The sequence below is a fragment of the Penicillium antarcticum genome, assembly GCF_028974205.1.
Source record: "Penicillium antarcticum strain IBT 31339 chromosome Unknown utg000002l_segment0_segment0, whole genome shotgun sequence".
Classification (NCBI taxonomy): Eukaryota; Fungi; Ascomycota; class Eurotiomycetes; order Eurotiales; family Aspergillaceae; genus Penicillium; species Penicillium antarcticum.
The window spans coordinates 3,753,471-3,771,105 of NW_026695300.1; the positions used below are offsets into that span (position 1 = coordinate 3,753,471).

At 51.3% G+C, this 17,635-nt stretch overlaps 7 protein-coding genes across 7 annotated transcripts; 3 read left to right on the plus strand and 4 right to left on the minus strand.

Annotated features, from left to right (window-relative positions):
* Window positions 1-12: 12 nt before the first annotated feature.
* N7508_002393 (S8 family peptidase) lies at window positions 13-1,627 on the plus strand (the record flags this gene model as incomplete). Its single annotated transcript, XM_058460459.1, has 3 exons — window positions 13-381; window positions 444-1,370; window positions 1,427-1,627. 3 exons carry the CDS (start codon window positions 13-15, stop codon window positions 1,625-1,627), a joined length of 1,497 nt encoding a protein of 498 aa, XP_058323991.1.
* A 1,039-nt stretch (window positions 1,628-2,666) lies between these two features.
* On the minus strand, window positions 2,667-3,475 carry N7508_002394 (uncharacterized protein; the record flags this gene model as incomplete). Its single annotated transcript, XM_058460460.1, has 3 exons — window positions 2,667-3,169; window positions 3,234-3,360; window positions 3,410-3,475. 3 exons carry the CDS (start codon window positions 3,473-3,475, stop codon window positions 2,667-2,669), a joined length of 696 nt encoding a protein of 231 aa, XP_058323992.1.
* Window positions 3,476-4,242: 767 nt separating this feature from the next.
* On the plus strand, window positions 4,243-9,263 carry N7508_002395 (uncharacterized protein; the record flags this gene model as incomplete). The annotated part of the gene is made up of 2 exons (XM_058460461.1): window positions 4,243-4,307; window positions 4,373-9,263. 2 exons carry the CDS (start codon window positions 4,243-4,245, stop codon window positions 9,261-9,263), a joined length of 4,956 nt encoding a protein of 1,651 aa, XP_058323993.1.
* Window positions 9,264-11,267: 2,004 nt separating this feature from the next.
* N7508_002396 (uncharacterized protein) lies at window positions 11,268-11,864 on the minus strand (the record flags this gene model as incomplete). The annotated part of the gene is made up of 1 exon (XM_058460462.1): window positions 11,268-11,864. One exon carries the CDS (start codon window positions 11,862-11,864, stop codon window positions 11,268-11,270), a length of 597 nt encoding a protein of 198 aa, XP_058323994.1.
* Window positions 11,865-12,320: 456 nt separating this feature from the next.
* Window positions 12,321-13,817, minus strand: N7508_002397 (putative neutral amino acid permease; the record flags this gene model as incomplete). Its single annotated transcript, XM_058460463.1, has 3 exons — window positions 12,321-13,107; window positions 13,155-13,584; window positions 13,646-13,817. The coding sequence occupies 3 exons, from the start codon at window positions 13,815-13,817 to the stop codon at window positions 12,321-12,323; spliced, it is 1,389 nt and encodes a 462-aa protein (XP_058323995.1).
* Window positions 13,818-14,379: 562 nt separating this feature from the next.
* Window positions 14,380-15,465, minus strand: N7508_002398 (polysaccharide deacetylase family protein; the record flags this gene model as incomplete). The annotated part of the gene is made up of 4 exons (XM_058460464.1): window positions 14,380-14,518; window positions 14,571-14,975; window positions 15,030-15,306; window positions 15,360-15,465. 4 exons carry the CDS (start codon window positions 15,463-15,465, stop codon window positions 14,380-14,382), a joined length of 927 nt encoding a protein of 308 aa, XP_058323996.1.
* Window positions 15,466-15,858: 393 nt separating this feature from the next.
* On the plus strand, window positions 15,859-17,593 carry N7508_002399 (putative amidase; the record flags this gene model as incomplete). The annotated part of the gene is made up of 3 exons (XM_058460465.1): window positions 15,859-15,887; window positions 15,966-16,588; window positions 16,644-17,593. The coding sequence occupies 3 exons, from the start codon at window positions 15,859-15,861 to the stop codon at window positions 17,591-17,593; spliced, it is 1,602 nt and encodes a 533-aa protein (XP_058323997.1).
* Window positions 17,594-17,635: the final 42 nt, after the last annotated feature.

Below are 17,635 nucleotides of genomic sequence, written 5' to 3' on the forward strand. Positions count from 1 at the left end.
AATCTGCCCAGCATGAAAGGCTTCTTGAGCCTGACTCTGCTCCCGTTGCTGGCAGCTGCCTCACCTCTATCGGTGGGCTCCATTCACAATGACGCAGCTCCCATCCTCTCCTCATCAACCGCCGAGGACATCCCTGACTCCTACATTATCGTGTTTAAGAACCACGTAAACCAGAAGGTTGCTTCCGCTCACCACAGCTGGGTGCAGGACATCCACACAGCTCAGAACGGTCGCATGGAGCTTAAGAAGCGCTCCTTGTTTGACTTCGATTTCGAGGCTTTCACCGGTCTGAAGCACACTTTCCACATCGCTGGTGGTCTCACTGGATATGCTGGTCACTTCCACGAGGATGTCATCGAGCAGGTCCGCCGGCATCCGGATGTAAGCACCCCTTTCCCCTACTATCGAACTCCAGCGGCTAATCAAAATGCTCTTCTCAATAGGTTGAGTACATCGAGAAGGATTCTGAGGTCCGCACCATGGATGAGCATCAGACCGAGAAGAACGCCCCCTGGGGTCTTGCCCGTATCTCTCACCGTGAGAGCCTCTCCTTTGGTACCTTCAACAAGTACCTCTACGCCGAGGATGGCGGTGAGGGTGTTGACGCCTACGTGATTGACACTGGTACCAACGTGGACCACACTGATTTCGAGGGCCGTGCCAACTGGGGCAAGACTGTTCCCCAGGGCGATGCCGATGAGGATGGAAACGGTCACGGTACCCATTGCTCCGGCACCATCGCCGGTAAGAAGTACGGTGTTGCCAAGAAGGCCAACGTCTACGCTGTCAAGGTCCTCCGCTCCAACGGCTCTGGCTCCATGTCCGATGTCGTCAAGGGTGTTGAGTGGGCTGCCGAGGCTCACATCAAGAAGTCCAAGTCTGGTGACAAGAAGTTCAAGGGTAGCGTTGCCAACATGTCTCTCGGTGGTGGCAGCTCCCGCACTCTTGATCTCGCTGTTAACGCCGCTGTCGATGCTGGTATCCACTTCGCTGTCGCTGCCGGTAACGACAACGCCGATGCTTGCAACTACTCTCCCGCTGCTGCTGAGAAGGCCGTCACCGTTGGTGCCTCCACCCTGGCTGATGAGCGTGCCTACTTCTCCAACTACGGAAAGTGCACTGACATCTTCGCCCCCGGTCTGAACATCCTTTCCACCTGGATCGGCAGCAAGTACGCCACGAACACCATCTCCGGTACCTCCATGGCCTCTCCTCACATTGCTGGTCTCCTGGCCTACTACGTCTCCCTGGCTCCTGCCAAGGACTCGGCCTTCGCTGTTGCCGACGTCACCCCCAAGCAGCTCAAGGATGCTCTCATCAGCGTTGCCACCAAGGGCACACTGACTGACATGCCTGCCGACACCCCCAACGTAAGCTCTTCTCTACTGTCCACCTTTCCGTATCACTCAATTCTAACGTTATTTAGCTCCTCGCCTGGAACGGTGGCGGTTCCTCCAACTACACCCAGATACTCGCCGATGGTGGCTACAAGGCCAAGGCCGATGTCGAAGACTACGTCCACGATGTTGAGGACCGTGTCCACGAGATCATCGAGAGCGCTGAGAAGTCCTTCCACCGCGAGCTCGGTGCCATCTACAGCGAGATCAAGGATGCTGTCTCTGCATAGACTAGAAGCTTGTTCGGATCCAGTCAGTGACGGGTCCAACAATGCGGGCATTTGGATGAATGGACTAACAGGCGCATTTCATATTTTCTTTGGGTTTATCATTTCGTGTTGGGTTCTCATGAATCCACGGGTCTACCCCGTATCACTCCTATACAGACTGCTTCTTGCTATTTTGTTGTCTCGTTCTTTACTACGTAGTATACTAGTCTACTATAAGTCTACTATACAACCAAATTGATCTAGAAATTCTCTATCGGAGCAGCTTTAGTATATAGTCCTGCATAAAGGTAAGCGAGCGCGCCGCATAAAAGCTGCACCTTGGTAAATATGCATATCCTTCCCCTAGACCAGTAACCTGCGAAGCATGTCCGACTGATAAGAGCTGCGCGTATGGTGTCTACTTCTGTAGTCCGGGCGACAGAGCCGAGGTAGGACGTTGGGGACCCGGTGAGGGGGCCCGAGAATTGTGGGGGCTGTTGTTGCCGTGTGATAGCAGCTGTAGATTGTGCAGCTGGCCTTGTAGAAATTACAACCTGTAGCATTAATTACTTCTGTTGGGGGTAGTTGGTGAGTTGTGCAGTTGTCCAGGCTACAAATGCCTAGGTTGGCATCTCACCATTTCTACACTTTTGGTAGATTGGGCTGGTTGTGTACAGAGGTCCGATATAGGCATGGTTCATACTGAGTTAAGGACGGGGTGTGGGGAAGAGTCCACTTTTGCTGGGCAATGGAGATTGGTGATAGGGCTGATATCATGACGGTGCAAGTTACACAGTACGTGGGAAATGGCATCAAGTGGAATGTGGAATGTTAATCTGATTGAATGAAGAATGTACTTAGGAAAGGCAAATCGCAAACCCCGTATGCTATAACCATATGCCATAACCATGATCCCACGGCACCGATGAAAAAGATAAAATGCCCAATAGATAAGATGCGCCGAGAATGCTAACTATGCGCCCATAACCGTGAATGCGAGACATGAAAAGGACTGATGTCGACCCACGCCCACTTCAATACCTGAGGTGAACCGGTCACCTCAAGCTTTCATCGTATCCTCAAGGGAGTCATCGTCCCCCTCGTCGAGCTCGTCAATCTCGCTGTCACTGAACTGTTGAAGACCTTCGTCCGAGTCGCTCCCGCCGAAGACATCGCTGTCTGCATCACTGTCGGCCCAGAAGTCAGGATCCTCCTTCTCGACAGGTTCGCGAACGATGGCTGTCTCGTGAGTTGGCATGACAAAACCAGCCGGGATATCCGCCTTGGATTTCTCTACTTCGGCCTTGGCTCTTTGGCGGTAGGCTTCGGGGTCCATGCGGAAGAGAATGCCTGCATCGACGTTTGCTGGGGAGGAGGGCTCGGCGTCGTCTAGGAGGGAGATTATCGAGATCAAGACTGATTCGACGCGCTGGGCCGGGGACCAGCGCTCGGAGGCGAGTTCACCGGACATTGCATCTTCGCCTGGGGCGTGGAGAATTGAGATGCACAGCTTTCCGTCTGGGTAGATGTTCGGGTGGTGCAGGGCCTTTCGGAAGCGGAATTCTGGGGAGCGACCTTGTTAGTCACATGGCTCATGGTGGGAGGAAGTTGGGATGGGGTTCCTTACCAGGTGGAGAGTAAGGATAGTTCTGAGGGAAGCGCATGGTGGCTTTGAAATAGCCCCCGTAGTAAATCGAGTCTGGGTTGATCGGGAGAAGGGCAACATCCCATTTGAAGATGTCGTCATTGTGTAACTGCGAAGGTTAGGCGGGATATTCTAGGGAGGTGAGGATGAAGTTTTACCTCAACGTGAACCCATTTCTCTTTGAGAAGGGCCTTAAATTCGTTCATGAGTATGCGTTCTGCCATGGTGAGTTCGCGACGATAGAAAGTTGGGTCGGAAATTATATATGACAAAAGGGTGCCTGACAAAGTTGCAACCTTGGGAATCCGGTGGCGACTGAGTAATCACGAAACTTTGCCTTTCAGCGTGATACCTATCACCTATCAGACCTGCACCTAACTGGCCTACTAGGTACCTGGAGAGTCACCTGCATGTCTTCTCTCTCAGTGGGGAACTCTCCGATAAGAGATCGCCGAAACCCTCCATAGAACTCCAAAGAATTCGAATAGTCGGACTCCTAATCCAGTTAGCAATATAATAGCTTTGTTCACCTAGTAGATACTGCGCACGGCAATTACCTAAGTACTAGTACCTCGTCGGCCACCCAAACGTGGTGGCCGCCTATGTCACCCTACCCGGAGTCCGTCCACCGCCGGTTTTGGAAGACTCGCAATCCCTGCAGTTCTTTTTCTCCTCCCCCGCCCTAAAGGTCTCTCAACAGTATCTCACTTTTACTTGTCTCTCAGATAACTCCCTTCCTTTATATCTGAGCCTTCGCTCACTCGCCTCAAAGGCCCTCGGTACCGGAATCTTCGTCCGCTCCGACACGTCAAACTTTGGTCGATCCTGCAATGCCCGCCTTGTCTTGTCAAGTTGAACATTGTTGCTAAAGGATCGAATTTACTCCGGTCGCATTGCCTAACTTGACGTCGTCGCCAGCTCGAGAGCTGCGTGATCGCTTCGCGCGAGGTCCGAGAGCATAAGTCTCTGCGAGCTTTGCGCTCCGCCAGTCATGCTGCCGCAATGTCACGGCCCTGTCTGGGCCATTGACGACTTGTCTCGTTGCTTCCAACGCAAGTGAGTTTTTCAAAATTGCGCTTGCGACCGTTGGTTCCGTGCTGATCATGAGATACATCATATAGCATCCTACAAGTTATCCTTCCCCTCACAGCTTGCAGCGTATCCGTGCTGCTGGTTGTTATTCGCCTCGCCCATCGATACTTGGTTTCCCGAATAGGAGTTACATACAAGGCTCTCCCGAACGATGACTCCGAAGAGATCCCCAACGGCCAGGAAAATGAATCTGATAATATGCTCTTCCAGGCTGTACAACAGGAGCAAAACGAGACTGAGGTCGATCGCCCACGTGGAGAAATTGCTGTTGTCTTGGCTGAAATCGCTGCGCTTGTTGGCCAAGTTGCAGTGTTCATTGTGATTTTGTCGTCTCAAGCCTGGGGTCGTCATGGGACCCTTCCCGCCGTTGCTGGTTTGGTATCGTGGGGTTATATCCTGTTCTTGGTGCTGGTCCGATTTCTGCTGTCAACATTGGATATTTCCTCCGCCCCGAGACTATGGAACCACACGGCTTTCCTTTACAGCGTCCAGTGGCTCTTCAACGTCATGGTTTTCCGCTCCGCCATTATCCACCCCTTGTCTCAGCGCGCCCTGGTACTGAGCAGCGTTCAGTTCTCGTTGAGCACATTGCTCCTGCTCATCGCACTCACCACTCGCCGAGGCAACAAGCCAGTTCTGGTCGAACGTGAAGACGGATTGGAGCCCCCTAGGCACCCTATGGCCAGTTTGTTGTCGCTCGCAACATTCTCCTGGCTGGATCCGCTTGTCCTGAAGGGCTACCGTCAACCTCTGGAGCTTGAGGATGTCTGGAACTTGACCCCGTCGCAAAAGGCCGCCAACGTTCTCAGTGACTTCCGCAAGCGCCAGATGAAGGGTTCTCTGGCGTGGAAGCTGCTTCGCTTCTTTGCCGGGACAATTTTGAAGCAGGGTGCTTGGACTGTCTTTGCCAACCTATTTGTTTTCATGCCCAGTCTACTTCTCAAGGCTATCCTCGAGTATGTTGAGGACCCTCGATCCACTACACCTAATGCGGCTTGGTTGTACGCTATTTTGCTTTTCTGCTGTGCTACGGTCCAGGGTGTGGCTGATGGACAAGCCTTGTACATCGGTCGTAAGATGGGTGTTAGAATCCGCGCAATTATTATTGGTGAGATCTACGCCAAGGCCCTCCGACGCAAAGCAGGCGCTTCGGTCGAAGCGGCCCGCAAAGCCGTCGAGGAACCCCTCGTCAAAGATGCCAAGAAGAAGAAGGGTCTGTTTTCTTTCGGTCGCAAGAAGAAGGCCGCCAATGCCAATGATACAGAGAATGGAGCTAAGCCTGCTGCCGAGGAGGATACCACCCAAGCTAATGTCGGTACAATCATCAATTTGATGGCGATCGACTCCTTCAAGGTCAGCGAGGTTGGCGCTTATCTCCACTTCTTGTGGGCCAGCGTGCCTGTGCAGATCACCATGGCTGTCACTCTGCTTTACTACATCATGGGCTTCAGCTCCTTCGCTGGTATCGCAATCATGGTTTGCATGCTACCTGTCAACCTCTTCATCGCCCGCCAGTTCAACAAGGTGCAGAACCAGATTTTGAAGGGTACTGACGCTCGTATCCATTCTACCAACGAAGTACTGCAGAACATCCGCATCATCAAGTACTTTGCGTGGGAGCAGCGGTTCCAGGATATTGTCAATGAGAAGCGCAAGACTGAACTGAAGGCGCTTCGCAAGCGATATATCCTTTGGTCTTCTGCTGCAACTGTCTGGTACGGAACACCGATTCTCATCACCTTCTTGTCATTCTTCTTGTACACTGTTGTCGAGAAGAAGCAATTGACTCCTTCCATTGCCTTCCCGGCGTTGTCAATGTTCTCTTTGCTCCGTGTTCCCCTGGATCAACTGGCGGACATGGTAGCCCACGTTCAGGAGTCCAAGGTTTCCTTGGACCGTGTTGATAGGTACCTAAACGAGGAAGAGACTGGCAAGTATGACCAGCTCCGTGATAGCACCACTGCAGGTACCCCCGCTCGGCTTGGCCTTGAAAAGGCCACACTCACCTGGAGCACTTCAAAGCCCACACCCCAAGAAGCTGGATCGGCTGATGGTCTTGACTCTTTCCGCTTGATCAACATCGATGTCGAATTCCTTGTCGGAAAGTTGAACATCATTGCTGGTCCCACTGGCTCTGGAAAGACGTCTTTGCTCATGGCTCTGCTCGGAGAGATGAGACTCCTGGATGGTCGTGTTCACCTCCCCGGTGGAATGTCTAACAGAGCAGACCTCCCCGTCGACCCCGAAACTGGCTTGATTGACAGCGTCGCTTACTGTGCTCAGGAAGCGTGGTTGGTCAACGACACCGTGAAGGAAAACATCATCTTCGCCTCTCCCTACGATGAGCGTCGCTACCGTGCCGTGCTCAAGGCCTGTGCTCTTGAGCGTGATCTTCAGATCCTTGATGCTGGCGATCAGACTCTTGTAGGAGAAAAGGGTATCAGTCTGTCCGGTGGCCAGAAGCAGAGAATCTCTCTTGCCCGTGCCATCTACAGCAGTGGTCGCCACTTGCTCTTGGATGACTGTCTCTCTGCTGTCGACTCTCACACCGCCAAGCACATCTTCCGCCAAGCTCTTACTGGTCCTTTGATGCTTAACCGTACCTGCATCTTGGTAACTCACAACGTTGCTCTGACTGTGCCCCAGTCCGACCATGTCGTGGTTCTCGAGAACGGCAAGGTCTCCGCTCAGGGTCGCCCCGATGATGTTGCTGCCACTGGTGCCCTTGGTGATGAATTCCTCAAGTCTCGACCTGCTTCTAGGGCTAGCTCCCGTGGCCTATCTCGCGCGCCCTCCGACCATGAAGGCGAGGACAACGAATCTCCAGTCAATGGAACAGCGAATGGTAACGCAAAGGATGAAAAGGCTAAGTTGTCAGAGTCCAAGGCTACTGGCAGCATCAAGTGGTCTACCGTCAGCATGTACCTCCGCTCCATGGGTCCATGGTACTACTGGATTGGAGCTGTCTTGGTGTTCTGCCTGCAGCAACTGGGCTCGGTTTCCACCAACATTTGGATTCGTCAATGGGCAAACTCTTATCACACCTCCAACAAGGCCGGCACTGCCAACGATGCTGGCCAGTATGCCGCTGCCGCTCACCTCAAGGCACCAACCTTCAATGTTGGAAGCGTTGGTCGCGTCAGCAGCTGGGGCTTGCCCCAGTTCGGTACAAGCTCTACCGGCGAACCCGATAACGAAGTCAATGTGGCCTATTACCTCGGCGTCTATGCTCTTCTTGGTTTCCTTTACATCGCAATTTCTCTGTCTCGTGAGGCTGTCCTGTTCTGGGGTTCTCTCCATGCTTCATGGAAGATCCACGACCGTCTTCTCAAGGCTGTCATGCATGCCAAGTTCCGCTTCTTCGATTCTACCCCCCTTGGTCAGCTCATGAACCGATTTTCCAAGGATGTCGAGTCTGTCGACCAGGAGGTTGCCCCTGTTGCCATTGGCATGCTTCACAGTCTGGCGTCGGTCATTATGATCGTCATCCTGATCTCCGTCATCACCCCTGGCTTCTTGATTGCTGGTGTATTTATCACACTGGTTTACACTGCCCTCGGTGCCGTTTACCTGAACTCTTCTCGTGATCTCAAGCGTCTGGAATCTGTTCAGCGCAGTCCCCTGTACCAACAATTCGGCGAGACTCTTAACGGTATTGTCACTATTCGTGCATATGGCGATGGTCCCCGTTTCATGATTGACAACCACCGCCGCATCAACGCTTACAACCGACCACACATCTACCTGTGGGCTAGCAACCGCTGGCTCGCTCTCCGTGTGGACTGGACCGGTGCTTTGGTTTCCTTCTTCTCGGCCACCTTTGTTTTACTGAATGTGGGGAAGATTGATGCCGGTGCCGCTGGTCTTTCGCTAACCTACGCCGTTACATTCACAGAGAACGTCCTCTGGCTTGTACGTCTGTACTCCGAGGTTCAGCAAAACATGAACTCCGTCGAGCGTGTGAGAGAGTATCTCGAAGTGGACCAGGAGGCAGCCGCTGTCATTCCTGAGTCCCGACCTACCGCTGGTTGGCCCAGCCAGGGTGCAGTAGAGTTCAACGGCTACAGCACCCGCTACCGCCCTGACCTGGACCCTGTTCTCAAGGAGGTTTCATTCTCCGTCAAGGCCGGCGAGAAGGTTGGCATTGTTGGTCGCACAGGTGCTGGTAAGAGTTCACTCGCACTGGCTCTCTTCCGCGGTCTCGAAGCCGAGAAGGGACGGATTCTGATTGACGGTGTCGACATCGGTTCAATTGGATTGCGCGACCTGCGTGAGGCAATCACTATCGTGCCCCAAGACCCAACCCTATTCACCGGCACTCTCCGTAGCAACCTGGACCCCTTCGGCCTGTTCAGCGATGAAGAAATCTTCACAGCCCTCCGCCGCGTCCACCTAATTGGATCCAGCACCTCAGGCACCGCAACCCCCACAACATCCAGCACCGTCACAGCAACAGAAGCGAACGGCGTAAACGGCAGCACAGTCACAGCAGTCGACAACAAGAACGTCTTCCACAACCTTGACAGCCTAGTCTCAGAGTCTGGCTCAAACCTTTCCCAAGGCCAGCGCCAGCTCCTCTGCCTAGCCCGCGCTCTCCTCAAGAGTCCCCGCGTCCTAATGATGGACGAGGCAACCGCCTCAATCGACTACGCCACAGACGCTAAGATCCAAGAAACCCTCCGCGAACTCCGTGACAGCACAATCATCACCATCGCCCACCGTCTTCAAACAATCATCGACTACGACAAGGTACTGGTCCTCGACCACGGCCGCGTCATCGAGTTTGATCACCCCTGGGAGTTGATCAACAAGGAAGACGGTCTGTTCCGTGGCATGTGCGATAACAGCGGTAACATGGATGTTCTTCTGGACGGTGCCAAACGCGCCTGGACTCAGAAGCGTCTTGTCGACGACTCGTAAACGCAAAGGATGTTCTCCGTACCATTTGCTGGGTCATTTCATTTTCTCTTTTCCATTTCCTTTTTCCTTGTTCTCTTATAGATCTCGCGTACATATCCATTGTCTACCTGTTTTGTCTATTGTTGACTCCCCGGCTTATTTCCTCGGAGTGGGGTTGCAAAAAGAGAGAGGTCAATGTAATTGTTATTGCTCAACTTTCATCTGGGTGGTTTACATCGTTTGTCATCATTGTTTTTTCTTCCTCATCGGTCGTCTCTTGCACTTCTGTGGCGTCAGGCATTGGCTTTCCTCTCTTATGCTCTCTGTTTATTCTTTCTTTCTCGACTGTCATTTACACATTGGAATTTAGGCCTTCTGACTATTCTGCTTATTTGATTGTCCATAGTTTGGCATCTTTAGGCACATAGGTTCCATTCAAGATGGAAACTAGATGATCCCAAGAGCAGTGCCCAAGAGCAGTGGTCTCTTCGCCCTAATCACAGCGCTCATGATTAAATGTTGTGCTAACAAACCAAGAGTGATGTCAGGGCTCACCTCGGACGATCTCAGTTCTTGCTGGAACCCGATCAGCGATCTCTCCTGCAGAACTAGCGATTTGATACGATCCCGATCTGCAGGATCTAGAACTTGATAGTATATTGCTGTCTTCAACTATGGGTTTGTGTTAATTTTTTGACTGAAGAAATTTTGCCTGCCTCATTCATCACTGTGTTTCCCTTTCCCACGTATAGATGAGCCCTTGGGGTAGATGGAGTGGATCTTGATGGAGCTTTGAATCTCCTAATTAGAACAAGGTTAACATGGATCTACCCTTGTTTTTGGAGCTGGTGGATATCCAGGTCTCATATTTCCAGGTCGCCATTCATTATTTATATATATTCATATTTCTTTTTAAGATTTGCAGGATATTGTCCCTTTTCTCAACCTGCAGCTCCATGTACATGCTACCTGCTGAGTGATAGGCGCCGGATGGATGTCTGATCTGAGGCATTTTCGTATCATGACATTTATTTTGTACGAAAGAATGGTCATACGAAGGTTATTGTGTACAGTTGTGCTTAATGACTGATTAATTTGGATGCCAACTTCATGACCGCTTCATCTATGGTGTTAGTTTGTACTCGGTTTCATCCATCGATTGCTCATAAATCCATCTGTAAATTTTGTTATGCCCTTTACCTCACAATTTTATGTAGATAATAAGGGGTAGCCGTGCTTACATAGACTACTGATACACATGGACATATCTCAAACATATTCAGACGTCGCCATGCACATCTACAGAGCGTACACGAAGCTACGAAGAAAGTGATGTCAATGAGGAGCCAGATCGACGGACCATAAAGGTTGAATGAGGAGTTTAATATCCAAACAGCTTCTAGACAAGTGTTCCATTCTGTGAGACTGGTTTGGTGGACAAGCGTGACAGAAACGATCCACAATAATGATACTTCCAGCGGTCTTGTACATCTGAGGGCCATTGAGAGAACGTTTTACTTGGGGTGCTGGTAAGCCACCCGTAAGCGATAATATATTCTGCAGGTTTGTAGCCTTGTCCAGAGCATATCCTGCATCGGCGGTATCCATAAGGCGGGATTGGGCTCCAGTGATCTGTCAAGAGATCAACCGAGTTGGAGATGGGGGTGCCCAGTCGACGTAATAGCAGGTGTGCTGCATGATTTTAGACGAGGAGCTTCTGTAACATACTGTTGACTTAGAAGGCAGTTGTTCGTTGTCTTTTGTTTGTTGCTGATTAGTCTCATTGCTCTTGGCCGGGGGCCAATGCGTAGATAGACATTGCAAAAGAAGTGCTTCAAACTTGCACAATGAAGCTTGGCCTCCGAGATCCGATATTGGCCATTGTAGTGGAGTGTCCAAGAAGTCGCGCGATCCGACGCGACAGCGCAGATGAGTCCCTCAATGCCTTCATTACCGAGAGCCACACCCGATGAAACAAAGAAGCGAGATAGAGTCAAGATGTAACCAGACAAAAACATCGCAACCTCACTTCTTAGCCCCAATCCCTCTCAGAATAGTAACCAAACAAACAACTAGAGCAGCAACAACAAGGAACCCAAACGGCGGGAACAAAGCGCTCTCATCCTCAGAAGCCTCGTAAGCAGCCTTCGTAAGTTCCTCAATGAACCCACCCTGTACACTGAGCTTCGAATTCGAGACTTTGTTCGCGTACCTGCTGTCACCCGACCCCACGCCCGCGCCGGTGCCGACACTAGCAGCGCCGATCCCAGCATTCGGTCCAGAAACGGGATGACGATTCGACTTTTGCACTCCCTGCGAGGACCGGGAGCTGGAGAGGACGAAGCCCGCCTCGCGCATAGCTATCTCCTGCAATATAATTTCTTTTTCGATGTCTTTGTCATCTTGAATAGTCTCGGGAAAATAGTACGGCGATCTCTTATCGGCTGGTGGGGCCTCCACGGACGAAGCCCATGACGCGGCTTGATTCGTTGGCGAGTCCTTGATGGATGGCATTGAAATTTCGTGTTGTGTATCTGTTTCGACTGAGGGGGCAGTTGGGATTGCAGCTGCTGTGGCATGGACCGCGAGGAAGAAGAGTATAGTGAAGTTGCGCAAAGCCATGGCGGAGGCTTCGGATGGTTATAGCGGAGATAAGGCCTGGATCTCCCCTAGACCTGAAGGATATGGATATGGAGGGGTTGAGAATGCGGATGCAGAGGAACGGAATGCAGAGAGATTATAGAAAGAATATAAAGAGAAGAGAAATTGATGAGGAGTAGACGGAGCTGGTATAGAGTGAACGAAAGAGGCAGGACAGGCCCACGTGGGCGGATGCGCGTTCGGTTGCGGAAACGGGACTCGGCGGAACTGCCAAGAGGAAATCGGTGAACTGAAGTTTATTGGCTGGTCATATAGTCTCGATAGGAATTAATTCTTAGAAAAACAGTCTAGATCAGAACAGGTGATGGAGAGAAAGCTGAAGAATCAAGCTGATGACCTCAACCTACTTAGGGCACGGCAACCCACCCGACATGACTAGACCAAGGCATACTCGGCGTACAGCGACATCAACACTTCTCAACTATTATCCGCGCAGGAAAATGCAGACGAGATCTCCCCATCCGCATAAGCATCCTTAATCTGCACTACAACCCCATAGGTGCCCCCAACAGCCATAAACAGTCCTAACAACACGAGGAAGACGTGGAAAGCGTACATCATCTTCCTCGGAGCATCCCCCCTCCAATAATCGCGATGACTATACAGCCACAGCCACCCAGGCAAAGTAATCGCCAAAGGCGCAAAACACAAACTCCCCACCAATGCCAAGACATAGTTGAAGATAGGGATGGCGCACGCCAAGACAAACGAAATGGCCGCCACGCTAATCGTACATGAGAGCCAAGTGCCCCAATGCACAGCCGTATTGGCCTGCAAATGGCGCGAGTTGCGCAGGATTCGCACGAAGATGTACTTGGCTGCGACGTGGACGTAGAGGCAGCCGCTGATGATGAGACCTGGCAGGGCGATCCCGTAGGCGACCCGCTTGACGGTTTCGCCAGCACTGCCGAGCGATGGGGAAGCGATCCACTTGCCGCACCAGGCGTAAATTACAAGGCTGAAGGTTAGGTATGAAGCTGTTACCAGGCTCATGCTGAGGTAGACTGCCTTGGGGTAGTCCTTTGGTTTGCGCATCTCTGAGATCACTGGGAGGAAAGCGGATGTTGCCGCGCTGGACACGAAGATTGTTGCTGAGGCTGTGATGCCCGTTGTGAAATCGGGGTTTCCAATGGCATGGAAGCCGAAGTCGAAGTCGCCTATTTGGGGGGCTGCTGCCGGTCGGTCTCGTACCGTGACGCCGATGCTGGGACCGTTAGTACTTGACCCGAGAGGAAGAATGGCGGGACTGACACAATGATGAAGACAGCGATGTAGACACTGCCAAATCCAACCCAGGTGAGCCAGCCGATGTGTGAGAACTTGCGTACACTAGCACACATCGCAATGATGACCGTTCCGATGAATGAGAACCAGACGGTACAGATAGAATGCAACGATAGGGCATTGAGTGCAGTCGACACGCCAATGATACCTGATGCCGCAACAATCACATAGCTAACCATAAACAAGAAGCCAGTGAGCTCCTTCACGATCGGTCCACCGACCAACTGGGCCATATCGACGATGGAGTGACAGCCCGGATAGGCATTGCGGAAGTTACCCTGCACAATAGCGCAGTAGGTATTGAGTAGAGTCCATCCGACTACACTGATGGCGCCAGGAAATGCTCCTAGCTGGTACATCAATGATGGGATGGAGAGGACGCCGGTTGCGAAGATGACTGGCACGATGTCAATCTATGCCACTCGAGCAATGGGGAGATAAAACTGGATTCAACTGACTCTTTAGAAAGATAATCGAAGCCCGGATCCAACTGACAGTCCTGAAATCGACCTGGCCATCACCGCGTTTGAAGACTTCGAATTTGTCCTCAACTTCAGCTTCTTGTGTGTCGGTGATGGGGTCGTCTGTGTAGAGAGGGGCTTCCTTGATCTCATCTGCATGGGGTGCCATGACGAACGAGAAAGATGAGCTCTGGCAAGCTTCTGATCAAGTGGAAGTATAGGCAGCGAACACAGGGCTCTGGATTGGAGATACCACGGTCGGTATATATAGACAAGCGCTGAGCAGGGCACTTATCTCCCCTGTTTTCTTCACGCATACGCCTGGCTTGGCACCATGGATGTTCTCCGGGGCATCACCGTACTTTGGTCACAGCTATTGCACACTAAAGCGCGATAAGACGGAAGGAGCTGGTCCACTTTCCCCACGAAACGACACGCGCGGGATATCATAGGGGTGAGGTTGGCATGTTGGAGTCGTGTTGGGGTAGATCCCTGGTTTCGGGGTAGAGTTGGCTGAGTTGGAAAGAGATATTCGATTATTGCGAAGTCATATCTTGTCCTCTGTTTTGATACTGATAGCTAGAATGGTGGACGCTGGATTTGGTATCATTTGGGGTAGTTTGAGGGCGTTTTGGGGTCGATGGAGTTGGACCCATTTATGAGTTAAGACGAGATACAGTTGTTGAACAAAGATATTATTGCATCATATCTAATTACTGAAATGTGTCTATTCACTTCTCTAGCATAGCTCCTGCCTCTGCGGGCATCATTGCCCCTGGTGGAGGCGCGTTCTTCTGCTTGAAATCGTCACACACTTGTTCCATAGTCACGAATTCGACGCCTTCATGTTTCTTGAAGTGCTCAATCAGCCTGTCGGGTGTCAGCACTATTCTCGAGCAAAACAAACAAAGACGAAACACACCTTTCATGCATAAGAAGCACATGAGGCCTCCCCGAAACATCCGGGTGGATAGTAATCGGGAAGATAAACTCATCATACTCGCGATAGAAGTAGTCGAAATGGTCGCGCCAGATATCTTCAACATCACGCGGGTTCACAAATCCATGGCTGTTCGGCGCACTCTTAATGAACATCATTGGTGGCAGGTCGTCAATGTACCAGTTGGATGGAATCTCAACAAGACCAGTCTGTGGTCCATGCTCAAGAGGCTTCATCCATTCTTCCGCCTTCTTCTTGTAGTCAATCTTAGTCCAGCTGTCGCCGGTCCGCAGGTAGTAGGCCTGGCAATCTTCGTGGCTCATACTGTGGTCGTACTCAATGCCATAGTCGAGGAGGAGTTGGGCGCCTTCTCGGCTGGTTTCCCACCTATCAATGCATTCATTAGAATGTACCCCAATGTAGGATAAATAAAAGACTGACCAAGGTGCCACGCTACCGCGAGGAGGTTTCCCAGCAAACTCGGTCAGCATCTTGTATGTTTTATCGAGCACATCGCGTTGCTGTTCGATCGACATATCTGTCGGGTTCTCATGGGAGTATCCGTGCAAGCCGATCTCGTGTCCCGCATCGCGAACGGCTGCCATATCCTCGGGAAAGGTCTCGAGCGAGTGACCTGGGATGAACCATGTCGTCTTGATGTCATATTTAGCAAACATCTTCAATAGACGCTGAGTGCCAATGGTTCCTGCCCAGTATCCTACATCGCAGATAATTAGAGCATTATCGCTTCATGAACGGACCGAAGCATACCTCTGCTGATGTCGTTTGTAGAGTCCTCTCCGCCATACGAGCCCAGCCAACCAGCCACGGCATCGACATCCACGCCATAAGTAATCAGAACTCGCTTTGGTGCCATAGTGAATAATTGAATAAATGAGGTGAAGTTGAAAATCGCCGACTTGGCTTTTATATACTGCGGGGAAGATAAGCCCCTCACCCCTGACCACTGATAGCCATTTTCCCTTTCCCAATGCTCTTTTCATATGCCAATGCATGTATAATACCAATTTCTCATGTTCAATGGGTATCTCGAAAGAATGCCGAGCTGTTTCTCCAACGTGGTTGGGGTCGTCGGGGTAATAATATACCAGCGACCGTGAGCAACCAGACCCAGTTTAATGGTCTCCATGAGCAGCTGTCGGAGAGCACCGATGGGAATAAAAAAAATCTCACGAGAGCGAATGTTCATAAACTACAACTACCCCTGACGAAGACGAGATCAACAGCATAGCGGTGTTTCTTAGCGATCATGTCGGTTCTTTTCACGAGTATTTCAGAGTAAGTGTCTTGCCATTTATTTATCTTTATGTACTCCCTCCCAAACTGGAAATTAGCTTACTGACAACTATACTTTAGGAGCAACCCCGTCAAACCAGACGATGCTCAAAAAATCCTTGATCCCCTTGGTCTGACTATCGATCCGGCCGAGGCGCAGGATTTCCATACTCTTCTCGCTGCGGTACACGATTGCGCGGAGGGTGTCGCTGCCCTGCCAGATTATCAACCAATCGCGGATCAGACAAAGTACCCCCGTGAAAATGTGCGCCGACCAAATGCAGAAGAACAAGTCTTCGGACAGGCATGGGCACACCGGTTTTTGATCCGGGGTAATAAGCAAGGGGGACCTCTGGCAGGCAAATCAGTCAGTTTGAAGGATGTTATTGCAGTCGCAGGCGTACCGCAGCTTTTGGGAAGCGATATCATTCCGCCTTGGACTCCGAATACCGATGCAACAGTTGTGACTCGGCTTTTGGACGCCGGGGCTGATATCCATGGAACCTCTACTTGTGAGAATATGTGTCATTCCACTTCTTCTTATACTAGTGCCCAGGGAACGGTGGAGAACCCTCATGCTGTGGGATACTCAGCTGGTGGTAGTACCTCTGGAGGTGCGGCTCTTGTTTCAGCGGGCTTGGTGGATATTACGATTGGTGGTGATCAGGGTGGGAGTATACGTGTGCCTGCTTCACTGTGCGGATGTAAGATACTTTTCTGTGGGAAAAGGCTCGGAATGGTCCGTTAACATTTGTCTAGGCGTTGGTTTGAAACCTACTCACGGACGTGTTCCTTTCACTGGAATTGCTAGTGGCGATGCGATGAACGATCATGCAGGCCCGCTTACTCGAACTACCTTGGAGACGGCACAGTGTCTAGACGTGATCAGTGGCTATGATGGTATCGATGACAAGTCTCTTGTTAGCCAGAAACCTGGCACCACCAAGTTTGGAGCCACAATTCAACAGACCCCCGACCGACTTGATGGCTTCAAGGTCGGAATTCTGGTTGAAGGCTTCGAACACGACAAGGTGGACCCAAGTGTCAAGAACTTAGTTCTGACTGCAGCGCAGAAGTTCAAAGATCTGGGCGCATCTATCGAAGAAGTATCTCTTCCAGACCACTATCAGGGACCCGCTATCTGGACTATTCAACAACGCATTGCTGGAGCACAAACTCTCTTGGGTCAGAATACTGGCCGACGAGGTCTTTACATGACTGACATGGAACGGGCACGCCTTCCATGGACCGATGAGGGTTTTCAGCGCGCGTTCCCTTCTACGAAGAACGTGATGATTAATGGTCTATATCTGATGAAACAATTCCCCGATCTCTACGGCAAGACGGTCAATTTTGGACGATACCTAAGCGATGAGTACGAGGCCTTGTTTAAGAAGTACGACGTGCTAGTCATGCCTACTACACCGGTCGTTGCTCCCAAGCATGGCAAGCGTGAACTCCCACTGGAATCGTTGAAACCTAGCATGGGTCTCACGATTAACACGGCTATCTTCGACGTGACGGGCCATCCGGCTCTTTCCATCCCTGTCGGGTTCGCTCCAGCAAAGGAAGATAGTCAGGTTATGTTGCCTGTTGGAATGCAGATTGTCGGTGGATTGTGGCAGGAGGAGAAGATCCTGCGGGCAGGACATATCTGGGAGACGCACTATGATTGGAAGAAGATGCAGTATACGACGGATAAGAACTAGATTAAATTGTATATATGCATTGCATTTGAGCATAGGGACATT